Genomic DNA, 17066 nt, shown 5'->3' on the forward strand with positions numbered 1-17066 from the left:
ACTCACATCGCTTAGGTATGCGAGGATGGGACACAGAACAGCCTGTCTGCTTCTAGGGGAGAATATCTGTCATCACTGAATGACTTGAATAGTTGGATGAACATTTCTACTCTGGGAGGGGGAAAGGAAGTACATGGAAAATCATTAACAATGATTACTGTCCTCTCAGGGAAGGTAAAAGATGAGTGTTTGCATTAGTAACACAGATAATGCTTAGCCTAGTAGTTAAACTTTTTAACTTTTAACTTTTTCTACTGAAGTCTTCAAACTTCAAGCCTTGGCCCTAATATTAGGTCTGTGCTCTTTGTCTTGCGTGAAGCTGTGTCCTGAAGTCTTGCCAGGGCTGTGTCTGGTGTCACACGGGTTTTGGTCATGCGGTTGCAGTATGCAGTTTCCAGCCGTTCTCAAAAACTAGGTAATGGCTTGTAGAAGGTCATTGCTGGCTGCCTAGCAAGAGTCTGTAGGTAATAGGTGATGTAGTAAATCAAAGATCCTATCAGTAGATGTGCAATAGAGATGCTAGCGGGAAGCTTGCTGCCCTACTATTTATGATTGAAGTACTTTGATTTCATGTACTCTCCTGTGCAAGTCTACACCTTCCTGATGTACAGGACACAAAGCTGTATTTTAGTCTGGTTCCCTAAGACAGTCTAATGTCTTAGTTCTCTATATAAGGTGCAGTTGCTTGCAGAAGGCTGTTACTCTTTTGTGTAAACTATTGTCTATCCTTGCCTTCTTTCCTGCTGTTGAAGAGGTCTTAATGCATGCCTGAATGCACTCTTCTGCTCTCTAGGTCTGTAGAGGCTCTAGGAGGTGTGCTGTACCATGCTGATGAAACTCGAACCTCTGAGATGACTAGAGTATCTGTTTCTGGTGATACCTCATTCTGGTGACGTGACTGGGTTCGGTGTGCTTGATGTATTACCTGCAAGTGAAGAATTCAATAATGCTTATTCATCTAACCCAGAGGCAGCAAACTGCCACAACTAACTCTAAAACCTGCAAGCAGTAAAGTCATGTGATATGCATCCTAACTTCCTCTGGGATGAATCATAGAACAGCCCACATTGGAAGGGACCTCAAAAGATCATCTGGTCCAACCTTCTGTGAAAGATTATATAGCATTATATATAAGATTATCTAGCACCCTGTCCAATCACATCTTGAAAACCTCCAGTGATGGGGACTCTACCATGTCCCTGGGGAGGATGTTCCAGCTAATGATTGTTCTCTATAAAAAATTTCTTCCTTATATCGAGATGAAACCTCTCCTGTTGTTCCTTCTCTTCTTCATATGGCCCCTTGTGAAGAGAGAGCCTCTGTCGTCTTTGTAGCCGTCCTTTAAGTACTGGAATATTGTGATGAGGTCCCCCCTCAGTCTTTTCTTCTCATGTTTGCATGCTGCTTCCCTACTCTCATGCTGCATGACTTGAAGACTATTAGAATTTTTATACACATACATTTAATATATACATATAACATTGTGTATTCACGTTTACTAAAACAACACACAAAAGTAGCAAGAATATTCCTTTCAGTTGCTTTTCCTTAAAAAACTACAAGACGCGGGTGCCTTTATATATTGACATGCAATAAGAGGGAGAAATGACTGTAAATAACCCCATAGAAACCTCTATGCCAAAGAATATCCGGCTTAAGCTGTGGCTCAGCTTCCGTGTTTGGGGGACAGATGCAAGAAGTGAAACACATAGGCTGTGAAGATAGAGAAAAGTTGGGACATAGCTCAGGGCAGAATTGTTGGAAGGCTAGTACTGTTGGGTGAAAGAGTCAGACCAGTGTTGCTGTCAGCATGTACTAATATAAGCTCAGTTTTTTGGGGGTTTGTTTTGTTTTTTGAAGTGTAGTAAGCACTGAACTTGCTGTTTGTCACAGCCATGACGTTCACAGCCTGGTGGACTGAGAGCTTGGCCACACTGCGAACTTTTTCATCTTATTTGTAGCACCTAACACCTTCCTTTTCTCTCTCTGACAGACTTGATCCAAGCAACTAATGAAACAAACGTGAATATTCCTCAGATGGCCGATACGCTTTTTGAGCGAGCAACAAATAGTAGCTGGGTGGTCGTATTCAAAGCCTTAGTTACCACGCATCATCTAATGGTTCATGGCAATGAGGTAAGTGTAATCAGCTTTCTCTCGAGACCACGCTGGCACTGAGCAGACTCCAAGCCAAAAACAGTAGTAGTGCAAAGGCACCTCTTCTGAACCAGTAAGGACCTGAGAACAAAGGCAAGAATGATTCTTGGTGAGGAGCAAACTTACTTTAACAACAAAGTTAGAGGCGTGCCGATTATCTGTCTCTTCATTTACAAAACCGTAGCATAAGAGAAAGCAGCAGCCTGTTCCAGGATGTTGACAATTTATGTGCTGTGTGAAAACAGAGCTGTGCAGGATTAAGGACTACCTGGGACTTCTTGACTAGAGTCAAAGTTGGTGTTCTGGCACGTGTGTACTGCCATCCAAATCACTGCCTTCTCTGCATGAGCGTTAAAATCTTCCTAGAGCTGTAAATTCAACCTGATAGTCTTTTGGAATGCGTTTTCCTTGCCCTTGCTTTTTATTGACCTGTATAGACTGGTATGTCTGCGTAAAACCAAAAAGCATACTTAAAGAGCTTTGGTATGACTGTGAAACAATTCCTCCCTGGCTGTATGTAAAGTTTTTTCATGCAATGAGCTTCTCCGATGTCTCAGCACAGATTTTTACTCCTGCCCTATATTTCTGTTCCAAGTTTTGTCCAATATTCTGATTTGCTTTCTGTAACTGTTTCAGGCTGTTGGTCCCTGTACTTGACGCGGGCCCTGCTTGTTATTAAAACAGGCCCTCAGCTTGGCTGAATCTGGGGGCTGCTCGATTGAAAAGTCTGGGACTAGCCTGGATGTGCCGCTTCGTAAGCAGATAAATCTTGTGCTTCTTCAAATCTCTTTAAGAATTAAACATTTTTATTGCTCCTTCCACAATCTGGTTTGTATTTTGCACAGGATCTGGTTTTATGTATACAGTAGGATATTTAGTTAGAGATTCAGGCTAAATGTAATTAGTCTGAAAGGATGAAAAAGGTTTTGAGGTATTGCAGGCTAAACAAAAATCTGGGTTTTCATGTGTGTATGCTGGAACTAGACTGGTAATCTTCCTGCTAAGAGGTACAAAGCCTTCAGATAGAGCCTGTGATAAGAAAATAACTTTGTGTTGCAGAGATTTATTCAGTACCTGGCATCTAGAAACACATTGTTCAATCTCAGCAATTTTCTGGACAAAAGTGGATCTCATGGTAAGCCTACTCCTGTCTGTAACCTTAACAAGATTCTACATAAGATACTATTGTTAATTTGCTTCTTCATTCATAAGATGCAAATAATATAAAAAATGTGCTACCGAAGCCTTTTCATAAGTACTTAATGAATACAGGAGCTCAAGTGAACTGCTGGACAACTCAAAACAATGTTTCTCAGTTCCTGCAAAATTTTTACTGAAAAGGTGAAACCGTACAACTCCCTTAGAAAGTGCTGGTTGAAATTAGGACAGGGTCAGCTATCTCCTTAACTGTTATAGGAGTTAAGGATGAAATGGATAACTTTCCATTTAGTTTTTACTCCGCCTTAAATGGTAATTTGGTTGCTCGGGGACACTGCACTTTTAGGAGTTGTCTGTAAGTGTTTAACTGGGGGTGGAGGGCACCAAAAAAACTATCTGGTTTTGACTTGAGTAGTGAATTTAGAACAGTCTAGGCAGAAATTAAGGAGTTCTCTCTAAAGCTTATAAAGTCTGCTTTTCTACTTTGCCTCTGGAATTAATAGTGAATTTCCCTGTTCCTTCACTTAACAGAGGAAAAGCTTGTTTTGTGGTAGCTCTACTAGAGAAGAGAGAAAACTTATTATTCTGCAGCTGTCAGAGAATATTTGTAGACTTTATGCAGAATGCAGGAGGGCTACGGTAATGGGCGAGATCGAAGCAATGCTGTGTTAACTCCATGTAACGTGGAGACAAGTGACACCAAGACTTGGGTATCTTTTAGAAGTGGTAACACAGGGCAGGAAAAAAGCCAAACAAATATTAAAACTGTGTTCGTCTTAAGCAAAACATGCTATGCGTGTTCAAAGATACTGGTATTTGGCAACAATGAATTCTGTTAAATGCGTGCTTTTGTGTTCTTTGCCACTTTCTTTAAACTTAGATTGTAGTTTCATAGATAATACAACAGTGTGTCATAGATAATGAGGCATCAGCGTTGTTAGTGTGAAGTCTGAGTTGGCAGAGATACTTAAAGTTGAGAGATATTAAGGAAAAATACAGTCAGTGACTAAGTCGAGATTTTAACAAAGGTAGCAAAAAGGGACTTGTACTGAAGAGGAGGAGGAGCAGTTGCCTTTTACACACATTTCTTTAGCTTAGAGGAAGAAACTTTGAAAGAAATACCTGAAGGATAGACTGTAATACTAACTGTTCAGGAGTCTTCTGGGCTTGAAGGTCACTGAAGTTTGAGGCTGCTTGTACAGTATCATGTGCCTTGAAGATCTCTGGTGTAACAGTTCAAAGACGACACTAATCCCTGTGAATGCCATCGTCATTTCTTTGTTCTGATAAACCTAGTCAGGGGAATTTTGAAGGTTGATGTAGGAGTTGGGAGGGACTGACATATGTAAAATAGTGGGAGTATTTAAGTTGAAATCAGTCTTTATCCTGGAAGTCATGTACCAATTAAGTATAAACTTTTTGTTAAATTGGTAGTTTTTCCTGTTAACAGAGAGGTAACTAATTTTGCCATGAAATAACGTTACCACATAACTGTGTAGGAGCCACTAGCAGGTTTCCCCAGGAACCTGTGCCACTGGTGCACTGGATGTAAGCAGAGGACAGTGGTAGGACAGTGGCAGATTCTTTGGTGCAGCACTACTGCTTTTTATTCAGAAGCTGAAAGATGTCTTGTGGTGCCGTTTCTGTACGTGGAGTTGTATAGTGCCACAGAGATCACGTAACCTTAAGGTCTATTGACTGTATATTATCGTTTATTAAGGAACTTCCAAACAAGCATGAAAATTAAATGCAAAACACTTAACTGTTTTTTGCAGGTTATGACATGTCCACCTTTATAAGGCGTTATAGTAGATACTTGAATGAAAAAGCATTTTCCTACAGACAAATGGCATTTGACTTCGCAAGAGTGAAGAAAGGGTAAGCAAAGTTTAGATACGTAAACTGATAGGATAGCCTGACCTGTGAAAACTGTGCTTGTGGCATTACACTTAATTTTAGTATCTCAATGACTTTGTTTTTACTTTCTTGATTTAGCCACAATGAAACACCAAAACGGTTGGGTTTCTTAAGTATTTGTAATTTGTTAAAAATTGCACAAGGAGGAGAGGAAGGACTGTGGGTAGTAAGGCTAAAGTAAGGCACCTTGCAGAACTGGGAGCTTTTAGTGCTAGGTGTTAAATCTGACTCTTACTAAATTGTGCTGCAGCGAGACTGTGTTTAGGATTTGGAGAAGGAAACACTCTGAAACTATATTTAGGATGTTTCATTAGTCTCCAGACCCTTTCCGTAAGAAAGATGACTGATTACAAAGGAAAACTGAAGTAGACAGCTGAAGTTCTTAGCAGGCAACACAGCAAACAGTTATAAACCAAACAGAATATGTTTGTAAACTACTGGTTTTATGTCCCACAAGGACCGTGTTTAAAAAAAAAAAGAGTCATTTTTTTGGTCTCTGATTCCTCTCACTGGGACTTCAATGGCTCTAGATTCTCTCTTGAAGCACAGACAACACAGCAAGTGGCTTCACGCCCAGTGAAGGTGCAGCTTTATTGACTGCATGCTGAAGATGCTCCTGCTAATCATGAGTTGTGTACGGGATCCTTCTGGTTTGGGATTCTGAGCTGTTAATGCAGGCAGTGCTACCAGGCTGTCCTCTCCCGCTTCTCAAACTGTTGTGTAGCTGGATGCCATTCCCACGGTGGGGATCAAAGTAGTTATCTCTTGAACCTATCTGGAATATGAATCACAAAGTTTTTGATGTGAAGACTAGTAGGTAGTTGGATTGATATTTCAGGCAGGCTTTGATCCAGCTGGATGCTGTTGTGCTAGCATCTTAAGTTCCCTTTGTTAGCTGGTGCCTTTGAACACTTCATGTTAAATAAACATAAGTTTGAGTTGCTGGGAATCCTTCTATTCCTGCCTTGCTATATGTTCCTGGAAAGGCTTTCAACGTGTGTTATTTCTGGTGCTTGAAACAAGGCGCTGCCTCAGAGTATAGCATAAAATAAGTAAAAATGGTGGTATGTGTTCCCTGAGAGGAGATGCTGTACCTGTCAGTGGCCAGAACAGGGCAACACATAATGGTGGTTGTGCAAGTTTGCGATATTCAGAGATAAAAATGGGCACGCGTGAAGACTTCTATAAGACTATGGGTGGCAGTTAAGGAATGCTACACGTCCATGACTGCTGCTTGATCCTGTTGGAGTAATGGTTCAGGACTGATAAGGCAGGTCAAAATCGGTGGAAGTCCTGTGAAGGAGTAATGGAATTAATTAATACCCAGGAATACTGAGGAAAGAAGCTCTAAGCAAAGATTGCCCTGATTTAAATCGTTACTGAATTGGCATGCATATATTGTGGCACTTGAAGGGGGGAAAAAAATCCAACCTATAGAGTTTTTTGTCTTCAGTGACATCATTAAAAAGTACTCTTAGCAATGAGTTATCATTAGTTATTAATAACAAACTTAATGCACAAAGACTATGAGTTCTCTGAATACTTCTCTGACAGTATTTCTTGCCAAGTTATTTAAACTCTCAGTGTCTTCTTTCCATAAAGAGATCAATCTCTTGCATTCATCACACTAACACAAAACGTTTCTTCACCTGCTGTCAGGGAGGGTGGCTGGATGAAGTATTTTTCACACCAGCTCTCATGATGATGTGAGAAGCAGGAGAATCAGACAGTGCTCCAAACATTTGAAATGGATTATAGCTGCTTTAAGCTCGAATTGAGACAACAAATCAATGTGGGGGAAGGGAGAGGGGAAACGCCATGGCTTCTAATCTGTATTTCTCCCTTGCAGAGCTGACGGTGTAATGAGAACAATGGCGCCTGAAAAGCTGCTGAAGAGTATGCCAATATTACAGGAACAAATTGATGCACTACTTGAATTCGATGTATGTATTGAAGCTGACCCAGCAACTTACAAATGCTGGGTTGTAATGAACACATTTCATTCCTTTTCATTCCCATTTCATTCCAACCCATACCTTCTGGGTAATGCTTTACTGATCATCCCATTGTGTGGGCCAAAAAATTCCCTTTTCGTTGTCCCACTGAGGTAGTGTGGTGAAGAATAGCCCTTTCCTGTATGTACGAAAGGTGCAGATTGCAATTTTTTTTTTTTTGTAGCAAGGGTAGAAGAACAGTATGGGAAATAAGGGGCATTGAGGAATGCCAACTCAGAGCTTGGAGTTTCATCTGCTGCATCAGTGAGGGGAAGAAATGGACAAAACAAGGAGACTGAAGAATCTTTTTTTTTCTATCTCTTGGCAACCAACTTCTTTTTGGGGGGAGGGAAAAAGCCATTAAAATACCACGTGTACAGTGTTTGGCTTCTTCAAAATCTTCGTCCAGTTACAGCTGTAAACTAAATTGGGTAAACTTTAATCCGGACTGTTCATACAAATAAGTGTCTACAATATATTTATAATGTTATGAATGGTGGTGGGATTGTTTATCTGCCTTTAAGGATGAAAACAGGAGTCAATTGCTGTAGGAGGTACAGTGTAACGTTGCAAAGAGGTCTTTGGAGGAACCAGTCTTGAAGTTAGAATCATAGAATCGTTTGGGTTGGAAGGGACCTTTAAAGGTCATCTAGTCCAGCCTCCCTGCAATGAGCCGGGACATCTTCAACTAGTTCTTCTGTTCTTGGTGGGCAGAAGGCCACACTCCCAAGCAGAAGGCAGAGCCAACTACAGCTTTCAGAGGAAAGCCTTAGAAGTACATGTCTCACTAATGTGGTTTTTGTTCTTGAATGGCATAGGAGTTGTGATAATGCTCTCAGAAGAGGGGGTATTTTTAATAAAAGAAAGATCTTTTAATAAACGAGCACTCATTTTCTGCCCAAGTTAATGAAAGTGGAAGGCACTTGACACCATTAACGCAGCTGTATTATCTGCTTGACGACTGAGGTTTTGTTAAGCTCTGCTGTGAACGGACATCTTTTGTCCAGTTTCATTAAAACTTTGTTAATTGCATCTCTGCCTTCCTCCTCTTCGTGATAGGTGAAGGAGTCAAGACTAAGATATTTACTGTTGACGGGAATACTCCTCCACTTTAGTGGATTATTTTGGAGTAGTGAAGAAAGCAATGCTCCATCTATGAACAGAAACCTTTGGTTTCTTTGTGTGAAAGCTTGTATTTGGTGCTTGATTCTATCTATAACAGCATCAGATACCTGGTGCAAGAGGAAACTTCTGATTGCATTCAGTACATCTGTTGTAAATAACTGTTATTTTATTTGCAGGTTCATCCAAATGAACTGACAAATGGTGTCATAAATGCTGCATTCATGCTTCTATTTAAAGATCTTATCAAACTTTTTGCTTGCTACAATGATGGGGTTATTAACTTACTAGGTAAGTAGCCTGGTGCCTATGTCTCTCACCATGAGTGAGTGAAAAATGAATTTCAGATCTGCTTCAGGTTTTTTACTTAACTTTCATTAAAACTACATTTTTCTTGACTGTTCTATTCTGAAGCGAGAGAAAACTTTAAGCCATAACCTCTTACATTAGTGTCCATCTGAGACTGGATTGTCATATGCCTTTAAAGTTGTATAGACTTCTGCTTAAAGACACTGAGCATGTCTGCGCTTAAATAAATGTAGAGTGCTGCGTGAGCTTGCAGAATATTTCCTGCAAGGTTAGCAGAGAAGCTTTTGCTCTTTGATTGCATTTTTGAGATGCCCAGATTATTCTGTTGTATATTTTATGTGGTAGCCTAGTATGAAGCAATATACTCCTGAATAACATTCCTGATCTGTCTGAAAGCATGACTGCCAAAGCTGGATCCCCACCAAAACCTTACCTACCATCAGCCTACAAAATCTGTAGGAGGGCTGTGAGCACGTTCTGAATGAAGCTCAGACAGCTTGCTGTGATCAGCAGCGTAGCACACCTTAAGCTGTCCCTGCAAAAGACTTTGTTATAAAATAAAACTGCAGGAAACATAACCGACTCTGTAGAAAATGAGCTTCAAATATTAAAACTTTTGAGCACTTCAGCTGGTCTATAAAGGCAGCTAAAAACTGACATTGCTTGGCCAGCATGACTGACCTAAAACTCTGGTTGCAAATAGAACAGGAAGAAATGGAGAGGTTATGGAGACCGAACAGGCAAAAAGATGTTCTTGAGCTGTAAAGCTCAAACAATTTTTTTTTTTGTACCCATGTTGGAAAGCTTTCTGGTAGTTTCATAAAAGTAAGTCCCAGGTCTTCTGACTAAAACTATAGGCATGGGAAGCTTATGGAGCAGATAAAAATGGGTTGGGCATAACAATTGGATTGAGATTTCACTGTCTACTGCTATTAAAAACGTAAGTTCAGGTTGAAGTATGTGGCAGTTTTGCTTGATAATGGACATGAACCAACTTTAGAGAGCTACTCAAGTGGAAAAAGTATTGTTCTTTCGAGTGAAGACACCATCGGAGAGGGCATAATATATGTTTAAGTATCCTTAATGACTTTGAATTTTAAGATTGGTAGCTACTTCACCTGCTTGCTTTTTATCTTTAAAAACCTGGTTTACATCACACACAATGCTATGGCTGGTTGGGGTGCAGTTTTCCAGTCTATATAATTCATTAGCAGCTCAGCAAGCCCGACTTCTAAATTCTAGTAAGGACTAGGAATGCCACTAGATTAGTGTCCAAGTCGAAAAATGTTAGAGTGGAATATTCTTGAAACGTGACTTTCCTGAAAACTAGAGTTGCTGATGAATGCAGACCTAATGTAAGATATCTTAACTGAAATTTGCCAAATTATTTCTCTAGAGAAATTTTTTGAAATGAAAAAGGGACAATGTAAAGATGCTCTTGAAATCTACAAACGATTTCTTACTCGAATGACCAGAGTATCAGAGTTTCTTAAAGTTGCGGAGGTAAGTGACTTCCAGTCTTCTGGAGTCTGGCACTTAAGTATTTTGTGAATTTTTTAGCACCGATATTAGTTGCACTTGTTAAGCATCTGACTCACTGTGTATAAATGTGAGGCAGTATAGAAGTTCCTAGATTTGCTTGTTTGGCTCTTCTTGAAGTAGTTAAGCCCTGCTTAGGACTTTCACGTGTCTCTGCTGTGCAGCCAGCCTCAACTTTCCTGGTGCAACGTAAGAGATGGCATGACTTCAACCATATCAATATTACTTGGAAATGCTGTAATAAATGCATGCTTCTAGGACAGGATTGAACATTAGAGAAAGATAGAGCAATTAGGAATAAAAGCATAATGATTTTGTAAGTCTGCTTTTTAAGTCTTAAGTGCAAGTTAACCGGAATGTGAGATTTTCCTAGTTTTGATCCTTGTTATCATCCTCTTATGTGGATAATATGAATATTACATGGTTAATTAACTCTTTTGCTAGGCTCTCATTTGTGGTAGTTGGCTCCTTGGCACAAGATGCACATTTTCCATGTTTCATGCTTCATTGGAACGGACAGCAGTAATGAACGGAATAAAAAGTTTGTTTCTTTGCTAATTTACTTAACTATTTATGAAGGAGCCTGCTAGACTCCTGAATGGAATGGAACGTCTGATACGAACGTTGAACTCGAGGGAGTGAAGTACTTTAGACACCTGTAGGTCGGCTTTGCAGGACAGGAATTATAGTGACTGTACTTCAGGATTAGTAGGTGCAGCAGAGCTTGTTCTTCTGCAAAAGCTAAGCCATCAAAATTCACTTATGCTGTAGCTGCTTAAATTCTATTGTGCTGGTCCATTTGCAATATCACTTGCCTAAACCAGGCCATAATGAGAGAACAGGACAACTACTAGAAGACTGCAGACTTAGACCTCATCTTACTGTGTTTGAAATGCTAGGAGAGAAGGGCAGAACAACAAAGTGACTTGAGCTTTAGCATTTTTTTATTTTGATGTGATGCCTTCTAGGATTTGTTCACTGGCTGACTTTCAGAGAACTTCATTAGGGTAGTCAGGTTGTCCAAACCTGGATAGTACGTGTTTGGCAGTTCACTAATGCTGTCCTTTGAAACAACAGTGTATGACCAGAAAGCCCTGCCTGACTTGCAGTATGGACCGTGAACTTTACCAGGGTGGAATCAAACTCCCTTTTTTCTTTCTTTTTTTTTATTTTTTTTAATGGATATTTAATTAAAAAAAAAAAGCGCTGCAGGTGGTTGAAGGTGGCTACTGGAAGGACTGCTATCTCCACTTGCTAGTTTGTAGTCTTTTTCTAAACACAAAGTGCATTATAGGTTGAAGAACGTACTACAGTTCTAGTCAAAATTAGTGCTTGCTGCAGTGGAGTAACACACTTACGTTTTATCTCTTTTATATCCACAGCAAGTTGGAATTGACAAAGGCGATATCCCTGATCTTACACAGGTAAGCTTCTCTTGTAGTCTTTTTGAATCTGTGTAATAACTAGAAGTTGTGTAATTAAGAAGCGCACCAGGAATTTAAACATTGGTAGGAAGTCATACCGCCTAACATTTTAAAGTCCTCCCATCTTGCAAATAAGAACTGGCCAAAGCTATTTTTGAAAGCTGCTAGAACTAAAATAACGTCTTGCACGATGACTTCTGACCTGTGGTTGAAGGGTAGACTGTTTTGCTCTTTCCTTGCTAAAGGACAGATTTTTTGCAGCTTGCAGTGCAAGTTCATTTTTGACGACAGACTGCATAGAGGTTGTGATGTGACTTGCTTCATAATCTCTCCCTGACACGGTCTTGGTCTGGAGATGAAATTCAGAGCAGCACTAGAACTACTGTCTTGGTCTAGGTACGGTGAGCTTGAAGTTTAAATGCAGAAGTTATGATTTGACTGCTGAACTTCTCTGTCAGTATGCACCAAAACTTTTAACATCAAAATTCACTTATGCTGTAGCTGCTTAAATTCTATTGTGCTGGTCCATTTTCAATATCACTTGCAAATTGGCCTGGGTGCCTGGCTTTACGTTTAATGTGAAAAGAATATTTACTTGGAGGAAGAGATCCATGCTGAAGTTTACTCGTGGCAGTTTTGATGCCAGTAAAATTGGAACAGGGGAGCAGCCCAAACTGCTTAACAGTTGTAAATCCTAAGTGTTCATAACCTATGAACGTGTAGTTTTTGAAAGCCTCTTGAAAGCCTGGTTTAAATGAGCATCAGAATAGTGGTTTTCTTGGTTAAAAACTCAGTTAAAAATTCTGAAAGTGAGACCTGATGTGATGGTGGAGAGTTTTAATCTTTACGAGTTTCAGATGCTATGGGGCTATGAAGTCTGGCCACTCTTTCAGCAGAGGAAAGCTTAGACCTCTAGCAGCGTGTGGAATACCAAACCCCATTCTGAAATAGCTGAAGTAGTGTGTTCACCGAACTCTGTACCTCAGGGGCTCTTTTTTTAACAAGGTCCAGTCAGTCGTGAAGTAAGTCCTTGAATCAGAAGAACTCACCTTAAGCTCACTTAACGAAATACGCTTTATAAATTCCAGTAGTGCTTTTCTTTTCTGCTTGTGTTGCGTCAGCCTGCTGGAAAGGCTGCCTGCTGGGACTGTGCAAGTCCTGTTCTGCATCATCAGTCAGTGCCGCGCTTGCTCAGTGGCACCTTAGTTACTGCTACCGGAGGGTCCCTTTCACCTCATGAACCAACGCTTTAGAATAGAATAGGATAGTTCCTTTGAGAGGAAGGGATCTACAATGATCTTCTAGTCCAACTGTCTGACCACTACAGTGGTCTTCTCAAGTAATCCCTCATAGCTGTGTTCTCCCAAAGGCTGCTTGGGACTCGCTTGCTAAGGTTAATCTGCAGCATGCTGTAGATTTGTGTATAAGACCTAGCCAGTGTATTTCAGTGAGAAATAATCAAAAGGTGAATAATAAAACTGAATTTCAGCTAATAAGTAATATACAATTGTATATGATATCAATAGTATACCTGTATTCCTAAAGCAAGCCATGGCAATGTTAGTAGTATTCAACCAAGAGTTGGTTGTGTTGATGCTCTAGGTGTATACATGCTCTGTAAATCAAAAAAAATGATCGCAGCACTGAAATACAAGTTGATAGCTGTCATCTTTGGACTTTCTACTTTGGCTGCGATGTTTTGGAGGCTGAGGAGGCATCTTGGCAGCTAAAGAGCTTGGCTCATTTTTATTTATTAGCGATTCTTAAAGTATGGCAGTTATACCCCAGACAGCTAGTGGGGAACACGTATCAAAGGTTCTACCACGATGCTCACTGATAATTTCGTCTAATGTTGAAGCAGTATCTAGAAGAAATTAAGTGGTGTTCAGTGTTGCAAATTGGATACCAGACAATACTTAATTTCCAGATTGTTGCATCTGGGTAGAAATTTTCTGAAGCTTCCTCTGTGAATTATGTTTGATAGATGAGTTTCATATTGCCCTGATGACTTTTAAGAAACATGTGCATAATACATTGGAAGGCTCTTTAAAGTGTGTAAAGGTAACTGGTAACAGGAAATAATGGCTTTTTTTTTCTTCTTTTGAAACATAGCTTTCTGCTTATATGTTTAAGTGGGCACAACTTTTATCTTATGCTATAGCCTTTTTGAATATGTAGAAATCTGGCTTTTATTTATTTATTAGCAAATGAGAGCCTTTGCTCATCTTTCTCTTGCTGCTGGAGAATTCTTGTAAATAAGTCAGTTCACTTGTGTTTAACCAGATTCTTTCTAGTGCTCAAATTAGTTGAAAATGAATAAATATGTCTATAAGAGCAGCAATGGTTAAGATGCTTCTGCACTGCGTATGTATGTGGGACGTATTTAAACTCAGGGCATCACTTAAGGATTTTTTGAGCATTTTAAATTTCTGCATGTGTTAAGTTACCTTGCTACTCAGTTTTAATGCCAAAATTAATGTGCAGATACTAAAAGTATACCTAGCCGTGCATTGGTACCAGCAGGTACTAAGCATCCTGAAACACCTGATTTAGCCAGCCAGACGGCTTTCAGCAAACTGCATATAGGAGCAGTGGATAGTCTCTTTTCAAGCATCACAAACTAACTGTTTCGATGCCTATGTATATGCTGAAATTAAAGACATTATTTGTGAAAAACACTGTAGGTATTGCTGTCAGGAATTGTGGTTGATCTGAAAGAGACTGATAAAGAGAATTCCCCGTTTAAAGACTGTACCACTGATGAACCGGTAACCCTGATGGAAATATTTGACTGTTATATGCTACTCTATCTCTCAAGGGTTTCCTCCTTGCTTGTGGATCTTGTAGGAGTGTCCTTGTTTGGACTCTATTTTATACTGGAGTAGCTGAGCACACTGTCGTTTGCGTTTATGACTTTTCCTGTCTACCATTGTAACAGCAAGTGCATGCCTGGGGGTGTTGCCTGACGACAAAAAGGTTGCTTAAAATAAAACCTAAGGTCGGGGAGGACTGAAAAAGCTTAGATTTTGTAGATGTCTAAAATAGCAATCTGTATGAGTTTTGAGCTAGCGGCTGGGCTCAGTAACCTGCTACCATCTTGAGAAGAAACAGCTATAGGGTTTTTGTGATGTTGGGAATCTTGAACCAGAGGTAGCTGCTTTTGGAGGCATCGGAAAGGACTTCTGGTTTGTTTTGTTTAGACTGCAAATGTTATCTAACCCTCTGGTCGTGAAAGAGGTGTTGGAGGTTAGACTAAAAGCAAAACTGAAAGGATGAGCCTGAACCTACTGCTCTTAAAATTAACCCTGTGGGTGCCTGTGCTGTTGTCGATGTTTAACACTGACTCAAAGCATGGTCAGCAGCACATCCTGGATTTAGGCTTCAGGTGCTGCTTGGTAGAGCTAAATGTTTTCTCTCTGCAGATTTGGACACAGTGTTGTCTTTCAAAAGCTGTCTTTGCCTGAATACTTCTAGCATGGAAATCCACTATTCTTACTGCGGTGTAAATCAAATAAGAGCATGAGCATGCACGTGGTGGACTACAGGGAACATGGTGCTGGATTTCAAAAGTATCGCTAGGTCAATGCAATGTGTTCAGTAGTGTATCTTTCTCTTTGCTTTCAAGGCTCCTAGCAGTCTCATGGAGACCCTGGAGCAACATCTAAACTCACTGGAAGGAAAAAAACCTGGCAACAAGTAGGTATATATGTTGTACCATGTACCAAGGTATAATAGTAACAATGTGAGACTAGCTGATCTTTAGGTTTGCCTCCCCCAACCTCTTATTGCCACTTCGCTGGAAAATAAGCTGTGGTAAGCCTAGGCTTTTCCTTTCCCTTACAAAGTCATCTTAATTGCAACTTTTTTTTTTTTTTCTTCCTGGGGGGTGGAGGGAACCAACACACCAAACAGCTAGACGCTTTCCAAAATGAAGTCAAATTAACTGAAAACTCCTAAAGAACTGTTTTGCCCTGCTGCTAAGGCTTTTGTCATCAAAATTTATTTGTTTTCTAATGGCTTTGCATCTTCTTACTAGATAACTTGTCATGGCTAAGTCTAGGAAGGATTAAGCTAAACCTGTTTTTTCTTTTTCTGTTGCTTTCCTTGCAATGTAGCGAAGGGTAAGTACCTATGCTGACATACTGCTTGCATGCAGACGTGGTTGTGGGATTGTTTTTAAGGTGGCTTGAACACTTAGAAATAGATATCTTCTTTAAATTGTACCTAAACTGTTGATGGCCTTTTCGTATATAGTCATTAAGTTATTTTTGGTCACTGCTGTCTTCTAATCAGTTCTACAGCTCCTAGGACTTAACCAATTTGAGTAACCTGTAGGATGGGTGCAAGTTCAATGCTGGTGCAGTTTTAACTCAACTCCTCCTTGCATCGCTTAGACCAAAGCAGCTCTAAAAATATGTAGCAGTATTTTCATACCTCATAATAATGACAGTAAACAAATGCGCTGATATACATTTAACTTAAGATTAAGGCTCTGTTGATTAGTGTTAGTGTGATTTTTCTTGCATGTGGGAGAGCTTTCAGCTTGGACTTTCCAACTGTTTCCTTACTTTTAAATATCACTATTTTAAAGTAACTCTCACTTTCTTTTGAAGACCAGCAGACTCTTAAGCATTCACTGACACATCCTCGGAAGGCTTATGTTGGATAACTGCTTACATATTGGTCTTATTCTGCTGCTGTTGCATGACTTTATAATATGGTGACATCTTGTCCCAGTAACTTTTTTGTACTGGCTCCTGTAGGCCCAAAAGGAGGACATTTGTGTGCATACCTGCCTTTCCTCCATTAAGTAGAGCTTATTTAAAAGGCAGAATAATCCCATGTTAACGATTAACTTAAAAGATTCATTTTAGATCTGAAGTAAAAAATTTGCATTCCTTGTCTAAAGTGTCATGTGGAAGTTTGAGAAAGTGGAAGGTCATGCAATTGTAGAGACCTTCAGAAAGCTGTCATGCTTAGCTTTGGGACTTTTTGCAGGAGTTTTGATGACCAGAAACATAGTTTCCAAAAGTGTACTTATCTGAAAACACCTTTTTTTTTTTTTTTTTTTTTTTTTTCCCCCCCCCTAGATCTGGTGCTCCTTCTCCTCTGAGCAAGGTAAATACTGTAAATTGCTGTACTAGTTAATTATTGTCCAGATGATACACTTTAGAACATCTTAAGGGCATAAAGAGTTAAATTTCCATCTCCTAATCTGCTTTTTAGACTTCGCTACCTAGGCCTTACCTAACTGACAAAATTGCGTCTTCTAATGGCCTTTTTAAATAATGGCCCCATAAAAGCACTTCATTGCTCTGAAGGGCTGTAGTGCTTATACCAGTGCAGGATGCTAAGCAGCTTTGCCAGAATTTGATGGCCAAGCTTTGTGAAAGCCTAAAAGATACACATATCTTTATCTCAGCTCCTTTTTTTGATTATTTTTTTT

At 39.8% G+C, this 17066-nt stretch overlaps 1 protein-coding gene across 20 annotated transcripts in view; it reads left to right on the forward strand.

Moving 5' to 3' along the window:
* The window catches only part of SNAP91 (synaptosome associated protein 91), a 73181-nt gene that overhangs the window by 20814 nt on the left and 35301 nt on the right, over positions 1–17066 (forward strand). For all 20 annotated transcript variants that reach the window (XR_008465562.1, XM_054196030.1, XM_054196029.1 and 17 more), the window contains 9 exons: positions 1994–2136; positions 3217–3292; positions 5091–5193; positions 7082–7175; positions 8528–8639; positions 10054–10160; positions 11579–11620; positions 15246–15316; positions 16711–16738. Coding sequence is in view for 19 of the 20 variants with exons in the window: in XM_054196030.1 (XP_054052005.1) it covers positions 1994–2136; positions 3217–3292; positions 5091–5193; positions 7082–7175; positions 8528–8639; positions 10054–10160; positions 11579–11620; positions 15246–15316; positions 16711–16738 (776 nt within the window). In the remaining variant the exon portion in view is untranslated. The remainder of the gene's footprint in view (positions 1–1993; positions 2137–3216; positions 3293–5090; positions 5194–7081; positions 7176–8527; positions 8640–10053; positions 10161–11578; positions 11621–15245; positions 15317–16710; positions 16739–17066) is intronic.

This window comes from Rissa tridactyla, chromosome 3, assembly GCF_028500815.1.
Source record: "Rissa tridactyla isolate bRisTri1 chromosome 3, bRisTri1.patW.cur.20221130, whole genome shotgun sequence".
NCBI lineage: Eukaryota > Metazoa > Chordata > Aves > Charadriiformes > Laridae > Rissa > Rissa tridactyla.